The sequence below is a fragment of the Phyllobates terribilis genome, unplaced genomic scaffold, assembly GCF_046119375.1.
Source record: "Phyllobates terribilis strain yellow unplaced genomic scaffold, ASM4611937v1 Scaffold_1__5_contigs__length_1240528914, whole genome shotgun sequence".
Taxonomy (NCBI): Eukaryota; Metazoa; Chordata; class Amphibia; order Anura; family Dendrobatidae; genus Phyllobates; species Phyllobates terribilis.
Genome location: NW_027362761.1, coordinates 660,806,985 through 660,830,739, shown reverse-complemented (window position 1 = coordinate 660,830,739; position 23,755 = coordinate 660,806,985). Strand labels below are relative to the sequence as shown.

The 23,755-nt window shown below is 46.7% G+C and overlaps 2 protein-coding genes across 3 annotated transcripts in view; one reads left to right on the top strand and one right to left on the bottom strand.

Annotated features, from left to right (window-relative positions):
* Window positions 1–2,364, bottom strand: part of PIGG (phosphatidylinositol glycan anchor biosynthesis class G (EMM blood group)) — a 287,774-nt gene extending 285,410 nt beyond the window's left edge. Inside the window, exon 1 of one of the 2 annotated variants that reach the window (XM_073684905.1) lies at window positions 2,206–2,364. Coding sequence is in view for 1 of the 2 variants with exons in the window: in XM_073684914.1 (XP_073541015.1) it covers window positions 2,061–2,211 (151 nt within the window). In the remaining variant the exon portion in view is untranslated. Of the gene's footprint in view, window positions 1–2,060 lie in introns of both variants that reach the window. The other variant, XM_073684914.1, reaches the window with a different exon arrangement.
* An 11-nt stretch (window positions 2,365–2,375) lies between these two features.
* LOC141273293 (uncharacterized) lies at window positions 2,376–15,670 on the top strand. The gene is made up of 4 exons (XM_073684925.1): window positions 2,376–2,532; window positions 11,509–11,706; window positions 12,237–12,431; window positions 15,108–15,670. Exons 2-4 carry the CDS (start codon window positions 11,538–11,540, stop codon window positions 15,458–15,460), a joined length of 717 nt encoding a protein of 238 aa, XP_073541026.1. The 5' UTR covers window positions 2,376–2,532; window positions 11,509–11,537; the 3' UTR covers window positions 15,461–15,670.
* The last annotated feature ends 8,085 nt before the right edge of the window (window positions 15,671–23,755 follow it).

Genomic DNA, 23,755 nt, shown 5'->3' with positions numbered 1-23,755 from the left:
ATAGCTCTTGGTACCAGGACCCTATCTTGGGGGGGCATCTGGGCATAGACAAAACCCAAGAGCGGGTCCTTCAAAGGTTTTACTGGCCTGGGTGTCACCGGGAGGTGGTCAATTATTTTTGGTCCTGTCCTACATGCCAACTAACTGCTCCCGTGTCCCACTTCCAGAGTCCCCTGGTCCCATTGCCCATTATAGAAGTTCCGTTTGACCGCAGTGCTATGGACAAGGTAGGGCCCTTAGTTAAGTCCGCCAGGGGTCACCAATACATCCTAATGGTGTTGGACTATGCAGCACGGTATTCCGAGGCAGTACCATTCAGAAACTCCTTTGCCAGGAGTATAGCCCAAGAGCTGGTACATATCTTCGCCCGGACGGGCCTCCCAAAGGAGATCCTGAGAGACCAAGGAACTCCTTTCATGTCGAAGGTGATGAGAGAGTTGTGTAAGGCTCTCCAGATTACACAACTAAAAACATCAGTGTACCATCTACAGATGGACGGCCTGGTGGAGAGGTTCAATAAGACCCTGAAGGTCATGCTTAAAAAGGTCATGGAAAAGGATGGTAGAGACTGTGATTGCTTACTGCCCTACCTGCTATTCTCCGTTAGGGAAGTTCCCCAGGCATCCGCTGATTTCACGTCAAGTCCCGGCTGCAGCCGGGGGTGACTCAGTGACACGCTCCCCCCTGATTTATGGGCTGTGGGCACGTCCCCGCACATCATAGCCCAGCATCCATTGTGCACTTTCCCAACAAATGCAGGAGAGGAAAAGCATGCAGTGGATACTGGGCTGTGACATGCGGTGAAACCCGGCCCACAGCCCATCAATCAGGGGAGAGCGCGTCACTGAGTCACGGAGTTCACGTGATACCTGTGAGCGGTCAGCGATAGAATGACAACACAAGGTGATTACAAAAACACTTCTTTCCACTCTATAAATTGATGCGGGCATTATGTATAGTAGTCGACAACCTCATTAAGGTTTTGGGGTTTTTTGTATTCCTAGGGAACATTTCGGGCAGCATGAATCAGACCCAGGATGTGTGATTGCAGCTAAGTTTGTTTTAATCGAAAAACAAACATTTCAGAGTTATACTACTGTTAGAAGTCAGCTGGAGACAATGCAGTATGATGTGGTCCCTGGCCGGCTTCTTCCCAACCTACTCCAGTTGTTTGACAGGTTTCTTGCTATGTGTGCACATAGGGAGAGACCTGTCCGTCACAAGGACCAGGGAGAAAAGAAGCAGAGACAAAGACAGCCAGATTCATTAAAGCTTTCATTCTGGCGTAAAAGTCGCTAAATTTTGGAGCTATTTTAGGCATTTTCACACCAGTTTCTCCCAACTACACTAAAATGGGAGAGCTGGGGCAGGACAGGGGTGCGCTGGATGCCACAGCTGGTCTAATTGATAATGAGCTGTAGCGTTCCCTATACCAGATATCTCACTCCAGTCCCTCACTGGAGTATGATTTCTGGCATAGCACACAAAGGTGCACGTCACCAGTCAGTCACTCTTGATTAATGAAGATGGCTGCACCCCTTTATGGATCAGGAGCGTCTGACTCTGGCATGCCCCCTCAACAAGACTAGCATGAACAATGCACAGTCACTGACTCTCTTTTTTCAAAGTAGGTTTTCTCCGACACGCCATAGGGTTTTAGAGTAAAATAAACCTGGCTGCAATCAACGGGCAGGCTCGGATTCATGATGCCTTTGGTATGAGCAGCAGGAATCCAATGACAGATCTCCCCTTTAACTAAAGTATGAACTGCCAGCTGATTTATGCTGCCTAAACCAAGGTTCTTAACTATTTCACTGCACTTGAGGATTTTCCCATCATTCATTACATTGCATGGTGCTATTCAAAACCACTAGTTCTGCTGAAAACAAGCCCTCCTACAGCTATGTGGGGGGAAAAGATCTGGGTCTTGGAGGATGGGGAGGGAGGGGAATGAAAGCACAAACAGAAAGTGGCCTGTGGTGAAAGGGTTAAACCTCAGGAATATACAGGAGGAGGATGGAGGATACAAGTAGATGGCTGTGTCTGGAGGGAGGAGTTACCTGCCCGAGGCTCGGCGGCGATCTCAGACATGCTGCTTTCCCTGGTCTGGGACCGGACAGGGACAGGGAAGAAGCCGCGCAGGAAGAGGGCCAGGCCGAGCACCTGAATGACAAGGCAGCAGCAAGCCAAGCCCGACGAGCTGACCTTCATGGCTCTGCCGTCACCGCCGCTGCTCAGAGCAGTAATCTCCAGGACACAGCGGCAGAACCCAGCGGCAACAGCTCCTTGCTCCACTTCCGGGATACGGAGCAATGGAAGGGACAAACTTCTAGCATTGAACGGCCGGATTGGCACTGTTCTGCACACCAGTTAGGAAACAGTGAGAGGTCATGTGACTAAGGCAAGCTGCAAGGGGACCAATGAGCAGAAAGCCCGCTTTACACTGCTGAGGAACAGGAAGTTCGTGTCTCTCCAGCAGTAAGGAGAAGACCATTGTACTATGCCGTGCTGCGTGTGTGGCTCCTTGGCGAGGTGAGGGGGACACGACCTGCTGGGGAGGAAAGAGGAGTTGGGAAGCGTCCCCCCTCCGGATGGCTCATAGGTGTGGCCATGGCCTCTTGGTGGAGCAGTGATCTGGGCACATCAGCTCATTCTGATGGCGCCCATTAGCTGTCATGAGTGTCCTACTACATCTGTCACCACACAGCACAGCGGCTGGGTAATCAGTGGCGTCCCTCCTCCCTGCTGAGAGCTTACACTGCTCAGTACAAGTTGTCCATCTGCTTGAGGGAAGACTATAGGGACTCATCAGCTGTTTCCTCAGCTGGACTCCTTTTATCAGGTTTAGGCCAGAGTCACATGAGCTACAGCATTGGATGTGATATGCTAATGACCCTCGGCTCCTGCTCTGCAGCACGCGTGATCCGAGTGTCTGTGCTCTGTGTCTCGCATGACAGAATCGCAGCGCGCGTGATCCGAGTGTCTGTGCTCCGTGTCTCGCATGACAGAATCGCAGCACGCGTGATCCGAGTGTCTGTGCTCTGTGTCTCGCATGACAGAATCGCAGCACGCGTGATCCGAGTGTCAGTGCTCTGTGCTCCGAGTCTCGCATGACAGAATCGCAGCACGCGTGATCCGAGTGTCAGTGCTCTGTGCTCCGTGTCTCGCATGACAGAATCGCAGCACGCGTGATCCGAGTGTCAGTGCTCTGTGCTCCGTGTCTCGCATGACAGAATCGCAGCACGCGTGATCCGAGTGTCTGTGCTCTGTGTCTCGCATGACAGAATCGCAGCGCGCGTGATCCGAGTGTCAGTGCTCTGTGCTCCGAGTCTCGCATGACAGAATCGCAGCACGCGTGATCCGAGTGTCAGTGCTCTGTGCTCCGTGTCTCGCATGACAGAATCGCAGCACGCGTGATCCGAGTGTCAGTGCTCTGTGCTCTGTGTCTCGCATGACAGAATCGCAGCACTCGTGATCCGAGTGTCTCTGCTCCGTGTCTCGCATGACAGAATCGCAGCACGCGTGATCCGAGTGTCAGTGCTCTGTGCTCCGAGTCTCGCATGACAGAATCGCAGCACGCGTGATCCGAGTGTCAGTGCTCTGTGCTCCGTGTCTCGCATGACAGAATCGCAGCACGCGTGATCCGAGTGTCAGTGCTCTGTGCTCCGTGTCTCGCATGACAGAATCGCAGCACGCGTGATCCGAGTGTCAGTGCTCTGTGCTCCGTGTCTCGCATGACAGAATCGCAGCACGCGTGATCCGAGTGTCAGTGCTCTGTGCTCCGTGTCTCGCATGACAGAATCGCAGCACGCGTGATCCGAGTGTCTGTGCTCCGTGTCTCGCATGACAGAATCGCAGCACGCGTGATCCGAGTGTCAGTGCTCTGTGCTCCGTGTCTCGCATGACAGAATCGCAGCACGCGTGATCCGAGTGTCAGTGCTCTGTGCTCCGTGTCTCGCATGACAGAATCGCAGCACGCGTGATCCGAGTGTCTGTGCTCCGTGTCTCGCATGACAGAATCGCAGCACGCGTGATCCGAGTGTCAGTGCTCTGTGCTCCGTGTCTCGCATGACAGAATCGCAGCACGCGTGATCCGAGTGTCTGTGCTCAGTGTCTCGCATGACAGAATCGCAGCACGCGTGATCCGAGTGTCTGTGCTGTGTGCTCCGAGTCTCGCATGACAGAATCGCAGCACTCGTGATCCGAGTGTCTCTGCTCCGTGTCTCGCATTACAGAATCGCAGCACTCGTGATCCGAGTGTCAGTGCTCTGTGTCTCGCATGACAGAATCGCAGCACGCGTGATCCGAGTGTCAGTGCTCTGTGCTCCGTGTCTCGCATGACAGAATCGCAGCACGCGTGATCCCAGTGTCAGTGCTCTGTGCTCCGAGTCTCGCATGACAGAATCGCAGCACGCGTGATCCGAGTGTCTGTGCTCCGTGTCTCGCATGACAGAATCGCAGCACGCGTGATCCGAGTGTCAGTGCTCTGTGCTCCGTGTCTCGCATGACAGAATCGCAGCACGCGTGATCCGAGTGTCAGTGCTCTGTGCTCCGTGTCTCGCATGACAGAATCGCAGCACGCGTGATCCGAGTGTCTGTGCTCCGTGTCTCGCATGACAGAATCGCAGCACGCGTGATCCGAGTGTCAGTGCTCTGTGCTCCGTGTCTCGCATGACAGAATCGCAGCACGCGTGATCCGAGTGTCTGTGCTCCGTGTCTCGCATGACAGAATCGCAGCACGCGTGATCCGAGTCTCTCATGACAGAATCGCAGCACTCGTGATCCGAGTGTCTCTGCTCCGTGTCTCGCATTACAGAATCGCAGCACGCGTGATCCGAGTGTCAGTGCTCTGTGCTCCGTGTCTCGCATGACAGAATCGCAGCGCGCGTGATCCGAGTGTCAGTGCTCTGTGTCTCGCATGACAGAATCGCAGCACGCGTGATCCGAGTGTCTGTGCTCCGTGTCTCGCATGACAGAATCGCAGCACGCGTGATCCGAGTGTCTCTGCTCTGTGTCTCGCATGACAGAATCGCAGCACGCGTGATCTGAGTGTCTATGCTCTGTGCTCCGAGTCTCTCATGACAGAATCGCTGCACGCGTGATCCGAGTGTCTGTGCTCTGTGTCTTGCTTGACAGAATCGCAGCGCGCGTGATCCGAATGTCAGTGCTCCGTGTCTCGCATGACAGAATAGCTGCACGCGTGATCCGTGTGTCTGTGCTCCGTGTCTCGCATGACAGAATCGCTGCACGCGTGATCCGAGTGTCTGTGCTCTGTCTTGCATGACAGAATCGCTGCACTCGTGATCCGAATGTCAGTGCTCCGTGTCTCGCATGACAGAATCGCAGCGCGCGTCATCCGAGTGTCTCTGCTCTGTGTCTTGCATGACAGAATCGCAGCACGCGTGATCCGAGTGTCTCTGCTCTGTGTCTCGCATGACAGAATCGCAGCACTCGTGATCCGAGTGTCTGTGCTCCAAGTCTCGCATGACAGAATCGCAGCACGCGTGATCCGAGTGTCTCTGCTCTGTGTCTCGCATGACAGAATCGCAGTACGCGTGATCAGAGTGTCAGTGCTCTGTGCTCCGTGTCTCTCATGACAGAATCGCAGCACGCGTGATCCGAGTGTCAGTGCTCTGTTTTCCGTGTCTCGCATGACAGAATCGCAGCACGCGTGATCCGAGTGTGAGTGCTCTGTGCTCCGAGTCTCGCATGACAGAATCGCAGCACGCGTGATCCGAGTGTCAGTGCTCTGTGCTCCGTGTCTCGCATGACAGAATCGCAGCACGCGTGATCTGAGTGTCAGTGCTCCGTGTTTCGCATGACAGAATCGCTGCACTCGTGATCCGAGTGTCTGCTCTGTGTCTTGCATGACAGAATCGCAGCACGCGTGATCCGAGTGTCTCTGCTCTGTGTCTCGCATGACAGAATCGCAGCACTCGTGATCCGAGTGTCTGTGCTCTGTGCTCCAAGTCTCGCATGACAGAATCGCAGCACGCGTGATCCGAGTGTCTCTGCTCTGTGTCTCGCATGACAGAATCGCAGTACGCGTGATCCGAGTGTCAGTGCTCTGTTTTCCGTGTCTCGCATGACAGAATCGCAGCACGCGTGATCCGAGTGTGAGTGCTCTGTGCTCCGAGTCTCGCATGACAGAATCGCAGCACGCGTGATCCGAGTGTCAGTGCTCTGTGCTCCGTGTCTCGCATGACAGAATCGCAGCACGCGTGATCTGAGTGTCAGTGCTCCGTGTTTCGCATGACAGAATCGCTGCACTCGTGATCCGAGTGTCTGCTCTGTGTCTTGCATGACAGAATCGCAGCACGCGTGATCTGAGTGTCTGTGCTCTGTGCTCCGAGTCTCGCATGACAGAATCGCAGCACGCGTGATCCGAGTGTCAGTCCTCTGTGCTCCGTGTTTCGCATGACAGAATCGAAGCACGCGTGATCCGAGTGTCAGTCCTCTGTGCTCCGTGTCTCGCATGACAGAATCGCAGCACGCGTGATCCGAATGTCAGTGCTCCGTGTCTCGCATGACAGAATTGCAGCACGCGTGATCCGAGTGTCTCTGCTCTGTGTCTTGCATGACAGAATCACAGCACGCGTGATCCGAGTGTCTGTGCTCCGAGTCTCCATGACAGAATCGCAGCACGCGTGATCCGAGTGTCAGTGCTCTGTGTCTCGCATGACAGAATCGCAGCACGCGTGATCCGAGTGTCTCTGCTCCGTGTCTCGCATGACAGAATCGCAGCACGCGTGATCCGAGTGTCTGTGCTCCGTGTCTCGCATGACAGAATCGCAGCACGCGTGATCCGAGTGTCTCTGCTCTGTCTCGCATGACAGAATCGCAGCACGCGTGATCCGAGTGTCTGTGCTCCGTGTCTCGCATGACAGAATCGCAGCACGCGTGATCCGAGTGTTTCTGTTCTGTGCCTCGCATGACAGAATCGCAGCACGCGTGATCCGAGTGTCTGTGCTCCGTGTCTCGCATGACAGAATCGCAGCACGCGTGATCCGAGTGTCTCTGTTCTGTGTCTCGCATGACAGAATCGCAGCACGCGTGATCCGAGTGTCTCTGTTCTGTGTCTCGCATGACAGAATCGCAGCACGCGTGATCCGAGTGTCTCTGTTCTGTGTCTCGCATGACAGAATCGCAGCACGCGTGATCCGAGTGTCTGTGCTCCGTGTCTCGCATGACAGAATCGCAGCACGCGTGATCCGAGTGTCTGTGCTCCGTGTCTCGCATGACAGAATCGCAGCGCGCGTGATCCGAGTGTCTGTGCTCCGTGTCTCGCATGACAGAATCGCAGCGCGCGTGATCCGAGTGTCTGTGCTCCGTGTCTCGCATGACAGAATCGCAGCACGCGTGATCCGAGTGTCTGTGCTCCGTGTCTCGCATGACAGAATCGCAGCACGCGTGATCCGAGTGTCTCTGCTCTGTGTCTCGCATGACAGAATCGCAGCACGCGTGATCCGAGTGTCTCTGCTCTGTGTCTCGCATGACAGAATCGCAGCGCGCGTGATCCGAGTGTCTGTGCTCCGTGTCTCGCATGACAGAATCGCAGCACGCGTGATCCGAGTGTCTGTGCTCCGTGTCTCGCATGACAGAATCGCAGCACGCGTGATCCGAGTGTCTGTGCTCCGTGTCTCGCATGACAGAATCGCAGCACGCGTGATCCGAGTGTCTCTGCTCTGTGTCTCGCATGACAGAATTGCAGTACGCGTGATCAGAGTGTCAGTGCTCTGTGCTCCGTGTCTCTCATGACAGAATCGCAGCACGCGTGATCCGAGTGTCAGTGCTCTGTTTTCCGTGTCTCGCATGACAGAATCGCAGCACAGGTGCGGAGGAGACAGAGAATGTAATTTCTCCATCTTTTCTGTTGCCGGCGGTGACATCCGAGTGCAGTGCGATGGTTCACATACACCCATAGACTTATAAGGGTGTGTGTGATACTAATTCCGCATGCAATGACAGCATGCTGTTCTTTATTTTCTGCTTGATCTCAATCCTATTGGAGCTAAAACTGCATATCCGCAGAGAATCATTGATTAACATTGGACCTAATGCAATACTTTTTTTTATCGGATTGCATTCATCCAATTTAATCGCAAGAGCTAGTTAATACTGTATACTGTTTGTATAGTGAAGTCTGGTAATAAAGGTGTTGTTTAGGGATGAGCAGACCAGTAGAAGTTCGGATTCTGAACCCCACCCCCCCCACCCACCCAATCTTGTTTCAAAAGCTCCCGAGCTTCATCCAGAAACCGAACCCCATTGAAAATAATGGGACCCGAACTCTGGATGTGAAAACAAATTCTCTCTCTCTCTTCTTCCAATTGGAAGTGTTGTGATATGATTGCTATAGCCAATGCTGATAGCCCACAGCCTTGTCTGTTGCATCTGAGCAGTTTGGCTGCAGCCGACCCATGACACAACAAAGTCATGTGACCGGCTGGATTTTTAGTGCCCTGAAGTGAAGCAGCATGGTTGGCGCACTTCAGACCAGTACCATTTCCCTAGAATACATTACCAATGTTTGTTGTTCGGCCTTATTCATCCTCCTGACATCCAGCTCCGATTCTCTGCTGCTCCTCCCAGTGTCTGTTAATGTTTGCAGCACTGACAGCGTCCACAGCTTTGCAGTCAGTAACTGATCTCAGCGGCTCTGCCCAAGCAGACTACACAAACCGATCAGAGCCTCTTAGCTCTTTGACTGGCTGCAGCGCTGTTGACGTGATGTCAGCTCTGCATACAATAACAGACACTGGGAGCAGCGGCAGAGACTCTGCACTGGACATGGGAATGGTGAAAAAAGCTTTTCATAAAGCTTACTGCGCCTGGGTTTTTAATTGTGAAATTGGAAAATTATTTTAACCCCTTTACCCCCGAGGGTGGTTTGCACGTTAATGACCAGGCCAATTTTTACAATTCTGACCACTGTCACTTTATGAGGTAATTACTCTGGAACGCTTCAACGGATCCCCCTGATTCTGAGATTGTTTTTTCGTGACATATTGTACTTCATGATTGTGGAAAAATTTCTTCGTTATCACTTGCGTTTATTTGTGAAAAAAACGGAAATTTGGCTTAAATCTTGCAATTTTCAAACATTGAATTTCCATTCCCTTAAATCGAAGAGATATGTCACACAAAGTACTTGTAAAGTAGACATGGGTTATTTATTATCAGCCCAATTTTGGAACCCAAATTTTTTCGGTTTAGGGAGCTGTAAGGGTTAAAAGTTGACCCGCAATTTCTAATTTTTACAACAAAATTTACAATACCATTGAGGGGCCTTTATGACCTAAATACCCAAAAGTGACACCAGTCTAAAAACTGCACCCCTCAAGGTGCTCAAAACCACATTCAAGAAGTTTTTTAACCCTTCAGGTGCTTCACAGGAATTAATAGAACGTGAAAGGTAAAAATGAACATATAACTTTTTTTCACTAAAATTTTATTTTAGACCCCAATTTTTTTTTATTTTCACCAAGGTACCAGGAGAAATTGGACCCCAAAAGTTGTTGTGCAAATTCTCCTGAGTACGCCAATACCTCATATGTAGGGGAAAGCCAGGGCTCTGCTCGGAAGGGAAGGAGCGCCAATTGACTTTTTCAATGCAAAACTCGCTGGAATTGACAGCGGACCCCATGTCGCATTTGGAGAGCCTCTGATGTGCCTAAACAGTGGAAACCCCCCACAAGTTACCTTATTTTGTAAACTAGACCCCTTAAGGAACTTTAGATGTGTGGTGAACACTTTGAACCCCCAGGTGCCTCACAGAAAATTATAATGTTGACTTGTGAAAATAAAAAAACAAAAACATTTTTTCCACAAAAATGTATAAAAAAAATATTTTCACAAGGGTAACAGGGGAAAGTGGACCTCAAAATCTGTTGTCCAGTTTCTCCTAAGTACGCTGATACCCCATGTGCTGGAGAAAACTACTGTTTTGGTGCATGTCAGGGCCCGGAAGGGAAGGCTTGACGCTTTGGAATTCAGACTTTGATGGAATGGTCTGCGGGCTTCATGTCACGTTCTCAGAGCCCCTGATGTGCCTAAACAGTGAAATGCCCAACAAGTGTCCCGTTATTGGAACTGATACCTGATTTGTGAAGTTTATAATGTAGTGTCATACGTCAGTTGAGTAGGACAACCTGACTAACACTACACAACTGACGTATGACAACCTGACAAACACTACGTCAGCTGTGTAGTGTTCGTCAGGTTGTCATGCGTCAGAAATTAATTCAATAGTCCATGGAAGTATGGTACCTTTTGAAGCAGTCTTTCATACACAGGCCAGGTTTGTCGGGGCAGGTGTCACATTGATAAGTGGTGTCCTTGCCTATTCCCCTTTTATAATACTCGGCACCTCTATTGTGACTTACCTTTTTTTGCGACTTGAGGGATCTGCCCCGGGAAATGCTGGCCTGGTACATTTCAAGGTCCTTCAGTTACGGAAGTACTAGGTCCCGCTCCGTCACCACTGCCAAATATCAGGGTCTTGATAACGGTTTCCTGGAAGTGAAGATATGGCGTACAAGTCTGGCCTGCACATTGTGACAGAAGGAAAGCTTTGTGCATTGCCATGTGTACAAGGTGCACCCCCAACTTCTTGTACCACACCTTGGCCTTTCTCAAAGCACTGTACGGCCAGAGGACATGATCAGAGAGATCAACTTTCCCCCATCATATACTTGTTGTACCCCCACTACACAGTCTCGTTTGACGACCTGTGTAGTGGGCTGCATTAAAGACCTTGATCTAATAGTACGTTATTGGTCCAATCGGCCCAGGTCACCATGACGTACTGTTAGGTCACACGTAAGAAAGGGGTTAAGGGAATGTGCGCATGGTGTCCATTAGAAGTCAGCAAATCCTCTGAGTTTATCCTGCAAAAGACACTTCAGATAAACGCATGGATGTTTTCCTGGAACATCTTTACTGATATCTTTTGTGGGGCCTTTTTTAATTATATGTATTATTAGTGAGAGTCCTCCAAGTGGAAGCCGACAGAAGAATGGTCCAGTCACTTGTCATAACCTCTTTGTGGCTTTAGAAACTTGAAGCAGGTAAAAGGTACAGAAGATGGAGAATGCACAGCAAGTCGTTTTTGACATTGCTGTTTATATGTTCATTCTTTTTTGGATTTTTTTGGTTGTTTCCAGGTAGAAGCAGTGCTAGAGAAATGCTATGTTCCAATGTCTGCTTGACTTCCGTAATTGAGTAGAGCTGACAATACTAACCAAAGAAGAACGCTTTCCTAGTGCCACTGGCAGTTCACTTAGAGATTTCTGAGAGTCACAGCAGTCAAAACGCCAACAATTGCAACCTAGCAGTGTGCCACCATTGTTTGGAGTGAGCCAACCCCTTTAAGCCACCATTGTAGGGTGCTTACCTGTTAGTTGCTTTTAGTTCTTGGTTGCTGTGGGCACCTCCTCCACTGTGATTGCTTGTCAGTGGTGTGTATGTGTGTGAAAAGAAAGTCATTTGTCTTTTTTTTTTCTCCAGAAATCTTGTGTGATCCAAGCTCTATTAGAATGGAATGTGAAAATTCATTCAGCTATGGTGTATGTAACACAAGTTTGTCCGCATGGACTAATGACTTACAGTCTGGTGGCACTGCTCAGAAAAGGAAGAGATATGAGAATGGATATCCACATGACTTGAATGGCTGCAAAGAAGATGGAAGAGCCATCAGGTCAAGAGGTATGTCACTTAGGTACACATCATTGTCATCCTGCTTTTTTTCTGCTGTAATTTACACAATGAACAGTTGTCACTGAAACTCACACCTAGTAGGAGGTCACGTGGTTGCAAGTATATGCGATTTGCATACATGCAGTCATGTGCAAACAAGACGTACGCGGCCTTGCTCAAAACAAGTGAATTGAGCAAGGCTTGACACATCTAGTCTGAATGTCACCAAAATTCTGCAAATCGCCTGCCTGCAGTAACACGACTGCCTGTTGCCAGCGCCGGCACTGGAGAAACTGCTGCTTACTGTATGGATGAGCCACATGCATAGATGTCTGTGTACATGGCTTACACATTCAGCATCGATGGGGATAGCGTTCACTCATACATGGTAAGCTGCATGCGGCCTGTGGGTTTCGCAGTACACAAGCCTTTATATATGATTAGTTGTTTGGAAGGTGACCATTTTATAGTTGTTACACAATAATTGTTCAGATCACGGCAATTGGTGTAACATATAGGTGTTTCTTTTTTTTTTTCAGCAACCTGCTTTGTACAAATGCTTCCTAACAAAGGAATCTTCCAGTCAGAGAAGTGGAAACCCAATGGCAGCACATTGTATTATCCAATCACATCACATCTCTTAGTAAATTTAGAAAAATATGATCAGATAAGTTTTGATGAAGGGTTGTTTTTTATAGGTGACGACTCTGGAGGATGTTTGCAGAAAGAACAAGGTATTATGTGCAGTGATGCTCATTCTTCTTCATGTCACTCTCCACTACAACTGTGCTATCTGTTCTATTTGTCTCTGTCAGTTGTTAATTGGCCAGACCAAATTACTGCAGATGTGCAATAAGATCCACTACCCTGCCCTTTTGAGCTGGAAATTCTCTACCTGGCATCCTGGGCACCGCTGCAGTTTGCTAGGCCCATTGGCCGCATGTGACTTCAGACACACCCATGATGCCGGGTGGAAATTTGGTGGCGCAAAAGCCACGAAGGACTGAACTGGATGCTGGACTTATGAAATTAGCATCTCAAGTAAATACTAATATTAGTTTAGTGGGGTCCAGCAACCAGCACTCAAATTGATCAGCTGTGTGTAGCTCCCTTTACAGCCAGATGTAGACAGTGTAAGGGTATGTGCCCACGATGCCTATCAGCCTGCGGCCCCGATGCTCCGGAGTAGCTGCCAGCGTCTTCTGCTCATCTTATTCACCTGCGGACTTTCCTCATAGAGGTTAGGTCTATGGGGAAAGTCTACATGCGGACCCACAAGAGAAATGGACATGCTGCGGTCTGGAAAGACACCACATGTCAGTTTCCGAGGGTGATCTGTAGGTCCATGGAGACACATAGCGGACATGGGATTTCTAGAAAGTCCATCCACTATGCTGTAACATCCGGACGCTGCGGGTTTTATGTGAACACGCAGTGCAGTTAAGTGCCGACAGCTGTCTGTGACAGTTGAGCGGCAGGGGACGCGGTGCAGGGACCCATGCTGGTGGTCTTCGCACACAGATCGCTGCGATTAGTCCGTCAATCTGACTGACCGATCTCTGCATAATAATGCAGGAGATGCTGAAATATCAGCGTCTCCTGCCCGATCAGTGCCAGAGGTCAGCGCTGCCAGTGGCTGAGCTCCTGCACTAAACATCCAGGAGCTGTGTCAGCACCGCCCCTGGCTGTTAACCCTTTAGCGATCGCAGCATTCGGGAGGCAGGCAGGGGGCTGGAAGCTCCCTTTGCCTTCAGATCAGCGCCCCCGAGACATAATCGCGGGGCCCAATCGTTGCCATGGTGACCAGGGTTCACCAAACTAAGGAAAGCTGCTGAGACCAGATTCACAGCATGGTCTCAGGAGCTTTCACTATAGGTATGATGCACTCCAGTCTAGTGCATTGTAATGCATTATACCTGTTATCAAAAGTAAAAAAAGACCAAGTTAAAAATTAAAAAAAAAATAATAATATTACACTAATAAATACACATTTTTATGTAAAAAAAAAAAAAATAATAATTAAAAAAATGAAAAAAAGTACACATGTACACATATTTGGTATCGACACATCCAGAACGACACGACCTATCAAAGTGTCACACTAGTTAACCCCTTCAGTGAATGTCGCAAATAAAACAACAAAAAACGAGATAAACAGTGCTTTATCATCATACCGCTGGAAAAAAGTGGAATAAAATGCAATAAAAAAGCTAATATAAATAAAATTGGTACCGTTGAAAATGTCATCTTGTCCCGCAAAAAACAAGCTGCCCTGTCAGCAAAAAAATAAGTTGTAGCTTTCAGAATACAGCGATGCAAAAATATTTTTTTTCTATATACGTTTTTACAGTGTAATAGCGCCAAAACATAAAAAAAAAATATAAATGAGGATTCGCTGTAATCGTACTGAACCGAAGAATAAAGCTGCCTTATCAACTTTACCACACATGGCATAAAAAAAATCCTGAATTGCCAGTTTTTGTTAATTCTGCCTTCCCAAAAGTCGGAATAGAAAGTGATCAAAAAATGTCATGTGCCCGAAAATGGTACCAATAAAAATGTTAACTCATCCCGCAAAAAACAAGGCCTTACAAGACTGTCCCGGAGGAAGATTCCCTATAATGAGGCAAATGGAGGCACTGTGGACGCCGTCTGACCTGTGATCTGGCGATGTCCATCTTTTTAGGTGTGCATAAAAGCGAGGTTGGTTACAGTTATGTGCACCTCTGAAAAGGACAATGCTGAATAGAGGCCAGACAGAGTCCAGCGTAACTCTGCTTTCTCATTATAGTGAATGGATCCTTCGGGGTTTCATCTGAATTACTTCACTCGGAGATTTAGATGGAAACCGCAAAGTAATTGCTCAGCGTAGAGCACCGGATAAATGTGAATAAAAGGTTCAACTGAGTCCAGAAAAAAAAAACACTCAGGTTTGTCATCCTTCAGTGGAAATATAGGGGGTTTCCACGTAGCACAAATGCTCTGGAAAAGTGAAATGGCTTCTCACCCCCAAAAGAAATTCAGCAATTTCTGCGCTCCTAAATTCTAATGCCCCCACACTTCTGAGCTCCAGTGTGTGCCTAAACCTCATTTAGCATCCACTTGTTTGGCAGGGGTATAATTTCCAAAATTAGGTCACCTGAGGGGGGGATTCCGCTCGTCTAGCATTTAGGGTCTCTGTATATGGAGTCCGCAAACTATTCTAGGAAAATCTGCTCCAGGAGGCAAATAGTGCTCCGTCCCTCCCGAGTGTCGCCGTGTGGCTAAGCAGTACTGTACAACCACATGTGATGCACTGCCACATTCAGCAGAAATTGTGGGACAAATTTTGGTGCCATTTTTATCCATTATCCCCATTTGAAAATGTAAAATCTGGGGCTAAAACAAAATTTTCCTATCACCCATGACAGCACCACAACGAGAGAGGGGATACGCCCTTCCAGGACAGCAAACCTACAGAATAGAAGGGCTGCGCCTCTCCACCACCTCAGTTGTTTTCCTGTCCTTGAGGGGGAACCTTGTTAAAAAGGCTGCAGAAGAAAGAAGAGAAGATTATTCCCAGACCTGGGCTGGTCGGTTTCCAACATGGCACAGTCTCTCCTGCGGCCAGCGCCAGGGACCTGGAAGCGCCGAGGTGGGTCCAAGGGGGCCTATACCGTCGAACGGGCACGAGCAGCAGCCGCACCATTACCTTATGGTGGACTGGCAGCCGCGCATCCTGGTTGCACAGGTGCAGGACGCTATCCAGGAAATCGCGCCCTAAGACGCACACTGGTGAAAAAAGTAGCAGAGACCCATGTTTTCTAACATGTTTCCGGCTACCGTTTTGTACCAGCTCTGCACATCAATGGGAGCACCTGTTGAGCTGCGCCCCTGCCTGGATCGGCGCACTATTGGAGGAGAGCGGCGCCCCTACCTGGGGTTGGCCACCCCAGTATTGCTCAGGCATGGCCAGATTGAGAGGAACAGGCTTGCCTCATAGCGTCTCATGGCACATAATAGCATAGCACCTCATAGCACATCTTAGTACCTCATAGCATAGCGCCTCATAGTACATCACAGTGACTCATAGCACATTATCGTGCCGTATATCGTCTCATAGTGCCTCATGGCATAGTACTTCATAGCGCCTTATGGCTCTTCATAGTTCCTCATAGCATAACATATCATAGTGCCTTATGGTGCATTCATAGTGTGGTATAGCACCTTACCGAATTCAGGGGGAAAAATATCCTAGCCTCTATTTTGTAATAGAGGGTGGCAGTATTCCTGGCTGGTGCTCAGCTGGCTCGGTGAAATGCCGGTTGGAGGCAGGTGACAATAAGAACGCTTCCTTAGTTTTGCAGGTTAATAATAAACCTTGTAGGGTTTCACCCTTAAAGGTAGGAGGCATCACGTAGTGCTCATACAGCCATTGTGGGTTTGGTCCAATCAAGCGCAGTTTTATTGCTTTTTACAGGTTGCACAGAAGTCCTAAACATATTATTTCTGGTCTTGTCCGAGCGCTGACTAAAGAGGACATACCCTGACTACTCATATACAGCTCACCTAACCTAGCTTGATCAAACACAACAATATTTGTCCAGGGCAACCACTGATAATTGCAGACTCAGCTCAGGTGGAGTCTGGCCTGTGTCTCTGATTAGCTCCAAGACACATACCGTCTGCTCTGCTTTCCAGCAGTCTAACTAAAGACTTTCAGTTTGTGTCCTTCCATTCAGATGTTAATGAGCCTTAAGGCTTTATGGAGAATTATAGTAGTTAGGACAACTCTCATATCGAAGCAAGAGGCATTGACAATAGTTTACCTCAACTATTTCCGGATTATGGGCAGATCCATCGAGTGCTGCAGAACTTACTGGGCAGTGAGTAAGAGTTGTGGTCTCCCAAGGTAGAATAAGGAGTCCTGCTATATGTCAAAATTAATAAGCAGTCTGGCCACCACTCTAAACAAGACATTGCTGTTAATAACTCTAGTCTCCTACATTCCAGTGGTAGCATGGTTACGGGTACACACCCGGGGGCTGCCTCTAAAGATCCGATTCTTCTAACCTAAAAAAGCTTTAGGCAGTATATAAGAAAGCTCCATTCATCTATACATGGTCACCATGTAAAGGTTTTGTCATACAACAGAGTAGCTTTAGCTTACATAAACCATTATGGAGGAACTCTGCCAAGATCCCTAATGACGCTGTCTAATCAGTTCAGATGGCGAAGTCTCACCTTTTATCTTTAACAGCACCTCATATAAAGAGGAAGAGAATTGCAAGTGGACCTTTTTAGCCGTAGACTACTGGAACAGTGTCCAGCCTGCATTGAATAAGCAAGGAATGTGAAAGTGAGTTTTGGATCTAGGCCCATTTTCAGTCCAAAGATGGCACCCTGGGATGTGAATCCAGTGCTTACGGCTCTAACAAGCCTTCGCTTGAACCCATGGATTCAGGGTCTTCACATTAAAGACTATTATCCTGATGGCCCTGACTTCAGCATGGTAAGTTAGTGACATTCAAGCTTTGTCGGTTAATCCTCTGTTTATACAGATCCTAGAAGATGGGCCGGTTCCGGAGCTACCTTATCTTCCGAAGATGGCTTCCAATTTCCATAGAAGTCAGAAAATTGTGCACCCTCCTTTCCTTTGTGGTGTTTGATTCACGTGGTGTGTAGAAGGAAGAATCATGGGATATATAACTATTAAGTGGTGTTCTCCCATGCTCTGTAAACAACTGAGGTGGTGGAGAGGCACAGCCCTTTTATTCTGTAGGTTTCCTGTCCCAGAAGGGCAGATCCCCTCTCTCGTTGTGGTGCTGTCATGGGCTCAGGAAAATCACATTACTGGTAAGTAATTTAGTGTTTTTACAGTAAAAATGTAATTATTTTTTCTTCACTGCCCAATGGTATAAAATTCTGTGACACATCCGTGGTGTCTATATGATCACTGCACCCCTAGATGAGTTCATTGAGAGGTGTAGTTTGTTAAATGGGGTCACTTGTGGGGAGTTCTGCTGTTCTGGCACCTCAGGGACTCTCCCAGCAGGTCATGGCACCCTCAAACCATAACAGTAAAATCTGCACAATAATATGGTGCTCCTTCCCTTCTGACCTTTACGATGTGCCTCAAAAGTAGTTCCCAATTACATGTAGGGTATTGGCCTACTCAGGAGAAATTGCACAAGGAAAAAAAAAGGTAAATTTTCTTCTGTTATCCTGGTGAAAATAAAAAAAAATGGGGACTAAAAGTTTTTTGTATTTTTTTTGTTTGTTTTTTTTTCTTGTCTCTACGTTATAAATGTCTGTGAAGCACCTGGGGGTTCAAAGTGCTCACCACACATCTAGATACGTTCTTTGAGGGGTCTAGTTTCCAAAATTGTGTCTGAATTTAGTTTATGAAAAAAAGTTAAATGTCAATTGTTTTTCTTCCTCATTGCTTCAGTTCCTGTGAAGCACCTGAAGGGTTAATAAAGTTCTTGAATGTGGATTTGAGCACCTTAAGGGTGCAGTTTTTAGAATGGTGTCACTTTTGGGTATTCTTTGTCATATAGACCCCTTCAAATGTGATGTGGTTTTGTTGGAAAAATGAGAAATCGCTGGTCAACTTTTAACCCTTATAGCTTCCTAACAAAAAAAAAAAAAATTTGTTTCCAAAATTGTGCTGATGTGAAGTAGACATGTGGGAAATGTTATTTATTAACTATTTTGTGTGACATATCTCTCTGATTTAGGGCATGAAAATTCAGTTCGAAAATTGCGAAATTTTAAAAATTTTCGCCAAATCTCAGATTTTTTTTCATAAATAAGCGCAATTAATATTGAAGAAATTTTACCCTCGGGGGTAAAGGGGTTAAGAAAGCGTTTCAGACAAGCTGTCTATTTGCATGGTAAATTACATATCACCAATATGTAAACCCAGGTAGGGTATAACTGTAGCAAATTGAACTAGGATGCATAAAAATAACAAAAAAAAAAAAGATTGTACTAGGACTAATAGTAAGTCTAAAAATTAATAATCTTTATTGAACAAATAATTAAAAATACATAAAGTTTATTAAAAAAAAATCCAAATTACAGACACAAAGAAAAAGAGGTGGGTGAGTGCTGTGGGAAGCCCTGATGGTAAATATACATGAATATAAATGCAGAGTGACAGATTAGTAACAATATGAATATAAAAAATTATATATGAATATAATAATTCTGTAAGTCACTCAATGCGTATGATCTTAGAAATAGATCATAAATGTAGGTATAGAAAAATAATAATACAGTCCACAGCAAAGTATAACAATTATAAATAAATGTGGTTACATGTGCTTATACTCATCCACCGCACGTTTCACAATTGCTTTTGTGAAGCACCTGGGGTTTGAGTGCTCACCACATATCTAGATAAGTTCCCTGAGGGGTCTAGTTTCCAAAGTGGTGTCACTTGTGGGGGGTTTCCACTGTTTAGGGGTTTCCCAAACGCAAATTTTATATTCAAAAAGTCAAATGGCGCTCCTTCCGAGCCCTGCCGTGCGCCCAAAAAGTGGCTTTCCCCCACCTATGGGGCATCGGCGTGCTCAACAAATTTAGGGGTCCATTTTTTCCTGTTACCTTAGCAAAAAATAAAAAAAAATTGGGTCTAAAGTAAAATTTTTGTGAAAAAAGGTTAAATGTTCATTGTTTTCTGTCTCATTCCAAAAATTCCTGTGAAGCACCTGAAGGGTTAATAAAGTTCTTGAATGTGGTTTTGAGCACCTTGAGGGGTGCAGTTTTTAGAATGGTGTCACTTTTGGGTATTTTCTGTCATAAAGACCCCTCAAAGTCACTTCAAATGTGATGTGGTCCCTAAAAAAATGGTTTTGTAAATTTTGAGAAATCGCTGGTCAACTTTTAACCCTTATAACTTCCTAACAAAAAAAAATTTTGGTTCCAAAATTGTGCTGATGTAAAGTAGACATGTGGGAAATGTTATTTATTAATTATTTTGTGTAACATATCTCTCTGATTTAAGGGCATAAGGATTCAAAGTTTGAAAATTGTGAAATTTTAAACATTTTCGCTAAATTTCCTTTTTTTTTTCACAAATAAACGCAAGTGATATCAAAGAAATTTTTCCACAATCATGAAGTACAATATGTCATGAAAAACAGTCTCAGAATCAGGGGAATCCATTGAAGCATTCCAGAGTAATTACTTCATAAAGTGACAGTGGTCAGAATTGTAAAAATGAGGCCTGGTCATTAACTTACAAAGTGGCTCGGTCCTTAAGGGGTTAAAGAGAACCTGTCTCCAGGTTTTCCCAATATAAACTACAGCTACCTTCTTTAACCCCCAGCCTTTTTGCGTGTTAATGACCAGGCCAATTTTTACAATTCTGACCACTGTCACTTTATGAGGTAATTACTTTGGAACGCTTCAACGGATCCCCCTGATTCTGAGAGTGTTTTTTCGTGACAAATTGTACTTCATGATTGTGGTAAAATTTCTTCAATATCACTTGTGTTTATTTGTAAAATAATCTAAAATTTGTCAAAAATTTAGCAATTGTCAAAATTGTAATTTTTATTCCACATGTCTACTTTACATCAGCACAATCTTTGAAACCAGGGGTGTCGCTTGGAACTTGGATCCAGGGCTCAAGCCATAAGTGCTCTGCCCCGGATCTGCCCTGTGCGGTGCTGCTGTGTGACCCCTTGTAGCTCCTCCTCCGCATCAGATCCAGCAGAGGAATCCTACTGTGCAGAGTGACTGCACATCCTAAAGAGGTGAGGGGACAGGACCAAGCCTGTGGAGGCACTGGAGTACAAGCTGTGGCCCTGAGGAGAGGGGAGACCTGCAGCCATCCATCTGTGGCTGCTGTTATTACAGGAGGAGATGGGAGCTCCTGTGTAATATCACCGGCATCTCCGCTGTCGGGACTAGGGGGGAGGGGAAGGGGATTTAGTAGGGACAGTGAGTGCAAGACTGACAACTCTCCTGTGTGCAGCCCATCCTCTGCTGCTGATTGCCAACACCAGGCCTCCACCACTGCCACTGGAGACATGATGGAGATGAAGTGAGTATATATGTCATGTGTATGAATAATGTGTACGTACATGTAGAATGTGTATGTGTGCAGTTACCATGTCTGTCATGTATATAGAATCTGCATAAACTCACATATAATATCATGTCTGTGTGATGCTTGTGCCCGGTGTGTGTATGATGCAGGGGAAGAGTAGGCAGGGACCCAGGCAGTTTAGTAGGTGTGCCCCCCCCCCACCCCCTCTCAGGTACCAATTGTATCATGTGATATGATAGATGATGTGATGGGTAATGGAACTAACACACAGATGCTCTGGTGCACATGTGTACATGGAAAACTACAGGAAAAAATCTCATTATACAGCGCTATGTATAAAATAGAGCAGGGGTGGGAGGTGATAGAAATGTAAATCTATACTTGCCTGTATGCCTCATATTAGAAGTCTAGTTGCTGTGAAATTTCTTTTTATTCATTCTATTTCTGATGCCTTGCGGACTCTGGGCCCTGGGAGTTCCCCGCCTCCTGTGTGTATTATAATGTTTCCCTCCTCACCCATACGTCACAGTGCCCTGTGACGTGCAGTTGCGGTGGCCAAATCCCGCGCCTGCGTACTTCTTCCTCCCATTTATGTTCATTGTACTGCAGGGATCTTGTGCGCAGGCGCCAGGAAGTCAGAGTGACTCGCCTGCGCACAAGATCCCTTCTGGACAATGAACATAGAAGGGAGGAAGAAGTACGCAGGCGCGGGATTTGGCCACCGCAACTGCACGTCACAGGGCACTGTGACGTATGGGTGAGGAGGGAAACATTATAATACACACAGGAGGCGGAGATTTCTTCCCGTCCCCGGGCCCGCAAGGCATCAGAAAATAGAATGAATAAAAAGAAACTTCACAGCAACAAGACCTCTAATATGAGGCATACAGGTAAGTATAGAAATATTAATCTATACTTACCTGTATGCCCATATTAGAGGTTATAGTGCCAGAGAGTGAACATTTCCTTTAATATTAACATATTAATTATAATTAATATATGTGGACATCCCCCTATATACAGTATGAGCACCCACAACCCCATACATGCAGTATGAGCACACACCACCACTAAATACAGTATGAGCCCTCACATAGCCCATAGATGCAGTATGAGCCCCACATAAATCCCTATATACATTATGAGCCTCACAGATTCCTATATACAGTACGAGCCCCCAAATAGGTTCCTCCTATGTGCAGTATAAACCCTCACATAGGCTCCTGTATGGAGTACCAGCCTTCACATAGCCCCCTATATACAGGTGCATCTCACTAAATTAGAATATCATCAACAAGTTAATTTATTTCAGTTCTTCAATACAGAAAGTGAAACTCATATTATATAGAGCCATTACAAACAGTGATCTATTTCAAGGGTTTATTTCTGTTAATGTTGATGATTACGGCTTACAGCCAATGAAAACACAAAAGTCATTATCTCAGTAAATTAGAATACTTTATAACAACAGCTTGAAAAATGTTTTTAAAATCTGAGATGTTGGCCTACTGAAATGTATGTAAAATAAATGCGCTCAATACTTGGTCGGGGCTCCTTTTGCATCAATGACTGCATCAATGCGGTGTGGCATGGAGGCGATCAGCCTGTGGCACTGCTGAGGTGTTATAGAAGCCCAGGTTGCTTTGATAGCAGCCTTCAGCTCGTCTGCATTGCTGGGTCTGGTGTCTCTCATCTTCCTCTTGACAATACCCCATAGGGTTAAGGTCAGGCGAGTTTGCTGGCCAATCAAGCACAGTGATACTGTTCTTTGTAAACCAGATATTGGTACTTTTGGCAGTGTGGACAGGTGCCAAGTCCTGCTGGAGAATGAACTTTCCATCTCCAAAAAGCTTGTCGGCAGAGGGAAGCATGAAGTGCTCTAAAATTTCCTGGTAGATGGCTGCGCTGACTTTGGTCTTGATAAAACACAGTGGACCTACACCAGCAGATGACATGGCTCCCCAAACCATCCCTGATTGTGGAAACTTCACACTAGACCTCAAGTAGCTTGGATTGTGTGCCTCTCCACTCTTCCTCCAGACTCTGGGACCTTGATTTCCAAAAGAAAATTGGAACTCTGGAACCTTGTTTAGTGTGTCAATGTCTGCTGTTATGAACTGCTACAAGCACTAAGGAAAGAAAGGAATACTGTCCCTACAATAGGACTAAGCTGATTCCCTACTATGCAGCGGGGAACCTGTTCCTTGTGAACAGACCCGCCTAAGTCCTCGGCTAGTCTGAACGCAGACCTATAGATATAAAGGAGGGGTCCCTACAAGAACTAAGGACTGGGATATAGTTGGACACCTCCTAGCAGAAATTGTAGCAGAGAAAAGACAAACAAAAAGTACTAGTGGTCAAAAGACCAAGCAAACTACAGAGTTAGGTACAAGGCACCTGGCTAGCTTAAGAGTAAATGTAACACTGAAGTCCAGAAGGGCGGAGCTGGATTATATAGGCAGAAAGTCATGTGACCAACAAAATAGAATCCTCCTGTTAGAAAAAGAACTAACATCTGCCTTCTGGACATCTGTCAAGTCAGCAGTCTTCCCCATGATTGTGGAGCCTACTGAAACAGACTAAGGGACCTTTTTAAACGCTTTGGAAGCCTTTGCAGGTGTTTTTTGTTAATTTAATTTACTGAGATGACTTTTGCGTTTTCATTGGCTGTAAGCCATAATCATCAACATTAACAGAAATAAACACTTGAAATATATCACTGTTTGTAATGACAATATATAATAAGTTTCACTTTTTGTATTGAAGAACTGAAATTAACTTTTTGAAGATATTCTAATTTTGTGAGATGCACCAGCTTCCTAGATACAGTATGAACCAGCACATAGCTCCCTAGATACAGTATAAACCCCAATATAGCCTCCTATATATAGGATGACTCCCTATATACAGAACGGGCCCTCACATAGGCCCTAATATACAGTATGAGCCCCCACATAACTATACATACAAGATGCGCAGCCACATATCCTCCTATAGAATAGTTTAAGCCCCCACATA